General features: G+C 60.9%; 1 protein-coding gene across 1 annotated transcript in view; it reads right to left on the bottom strand.

Moving 5' to 3' along the window:
• LOC103612265 (protein lin-7 homolog B) overlaps nucleotides 1-778 on the bottom strand; it is a 10,594-nt gene that overhangs the window by 4,648 nt on the left and 5,168 nt on the right. The window contains exons 2-3 of the mRNA XM_017728491.1: nucleotides 695-775; nucleotides 1-61 (exon numbers count right to left, since the gene is read on the bottom strand). Of these exons, the coding sequence (XP_017583980.1) occupies nucleotides 1-61; nucleotides 695-775 (142 nt within the window). The remainder of the gene's footprint in view (nucleotides 62-694; nucleotides 776-778) is intronic.

Below are 778 nucleotides of genomic sequence, written 5' to 3'. Positions count from 1 at the left end.
CGTGGGCGCGGATCTCGGGGGTCCCCGCGATGTCCAAGGTGTCGTAGAGCTGCTCATAGACCTGGGGGGACCCCAAAACCCCCCAAAGGGGCAGCTGGAGAGAGTTGGGGGCACCCCGGGGGGGATATTGGGGATCCCTGGAGCATTTTGGGGGTTCCCAGGTGGATTTTGGGGGTTCCCGGGTGGATTTGGGGGCTCCCGGGGTGGATTTTTGGGGGGGGTTCCCCTCTGGATTTTTGCCTTTCCTGCTGGATTTTGGGGTCCCTTTATGGATTCTGGGGTTCCCAGGTGAATTTTGGGGTTCTCCGATGGATTTCAGGGTTCCTGGGTGGAATTGGAGCTTCCCAGGTGAATTTTGGGGCTCCCGGGGTGGATTTTGGGGCTCCCGGGGTGGATTTGGGAGGGTGCGGGGGGTTCCCCTCAGGATTTTCGCCTTTCCCGCTGGATTTCGGGGTTCCTGGGTGGGTTTTGGGGTGGATTTGGGGGTTCCCCGATGGATTTCAGGGTTCCTGGGTGGAATTGGAGGTTCCCAGATGGATTTCGGGGTTCCAGGGTGGATTTTGGGGGTTCCAGGGTGGATTTTGGGGGTTTTTTTCCTGGATTTTCGCCTTTCCCGCTGGATTTCGGGGTTCCCGGGTGGGTTTCGGGGTTCCCGGGTGGGTTTTGGGGTGGGTTCGGGGGGTTTTGGGGTCACCTCGCGGATGGCGGAGCAGAACTTGCTCTGCAGGACCCTCTGCAGCGCCTGCAGTTTTTGGGGGGGCCGCTCCCCCCTGCGCTG

Source organism: Corvus brachyrhynchos, unplaced genomic scaffold, assembly GCF_000691975.1.
Source record: "Corvus brachyrhynchos isolate BGI_N302 unplaced genomic scaffold, ASM69197v1 scaffold260, whole genome shotgun sequence".
Taxonomy (NCBI): domain Eukaryota; kingdom Metazoa; phylum Chordata; class Aves; order Passeriformes; family Corvidae; genus Corvus; species Corvus brachyrhynchos.
Note: the sequence above shows the minus strand (reverse complement) of the source record. Positions and strands in the feature narration are given on the sequence as shown.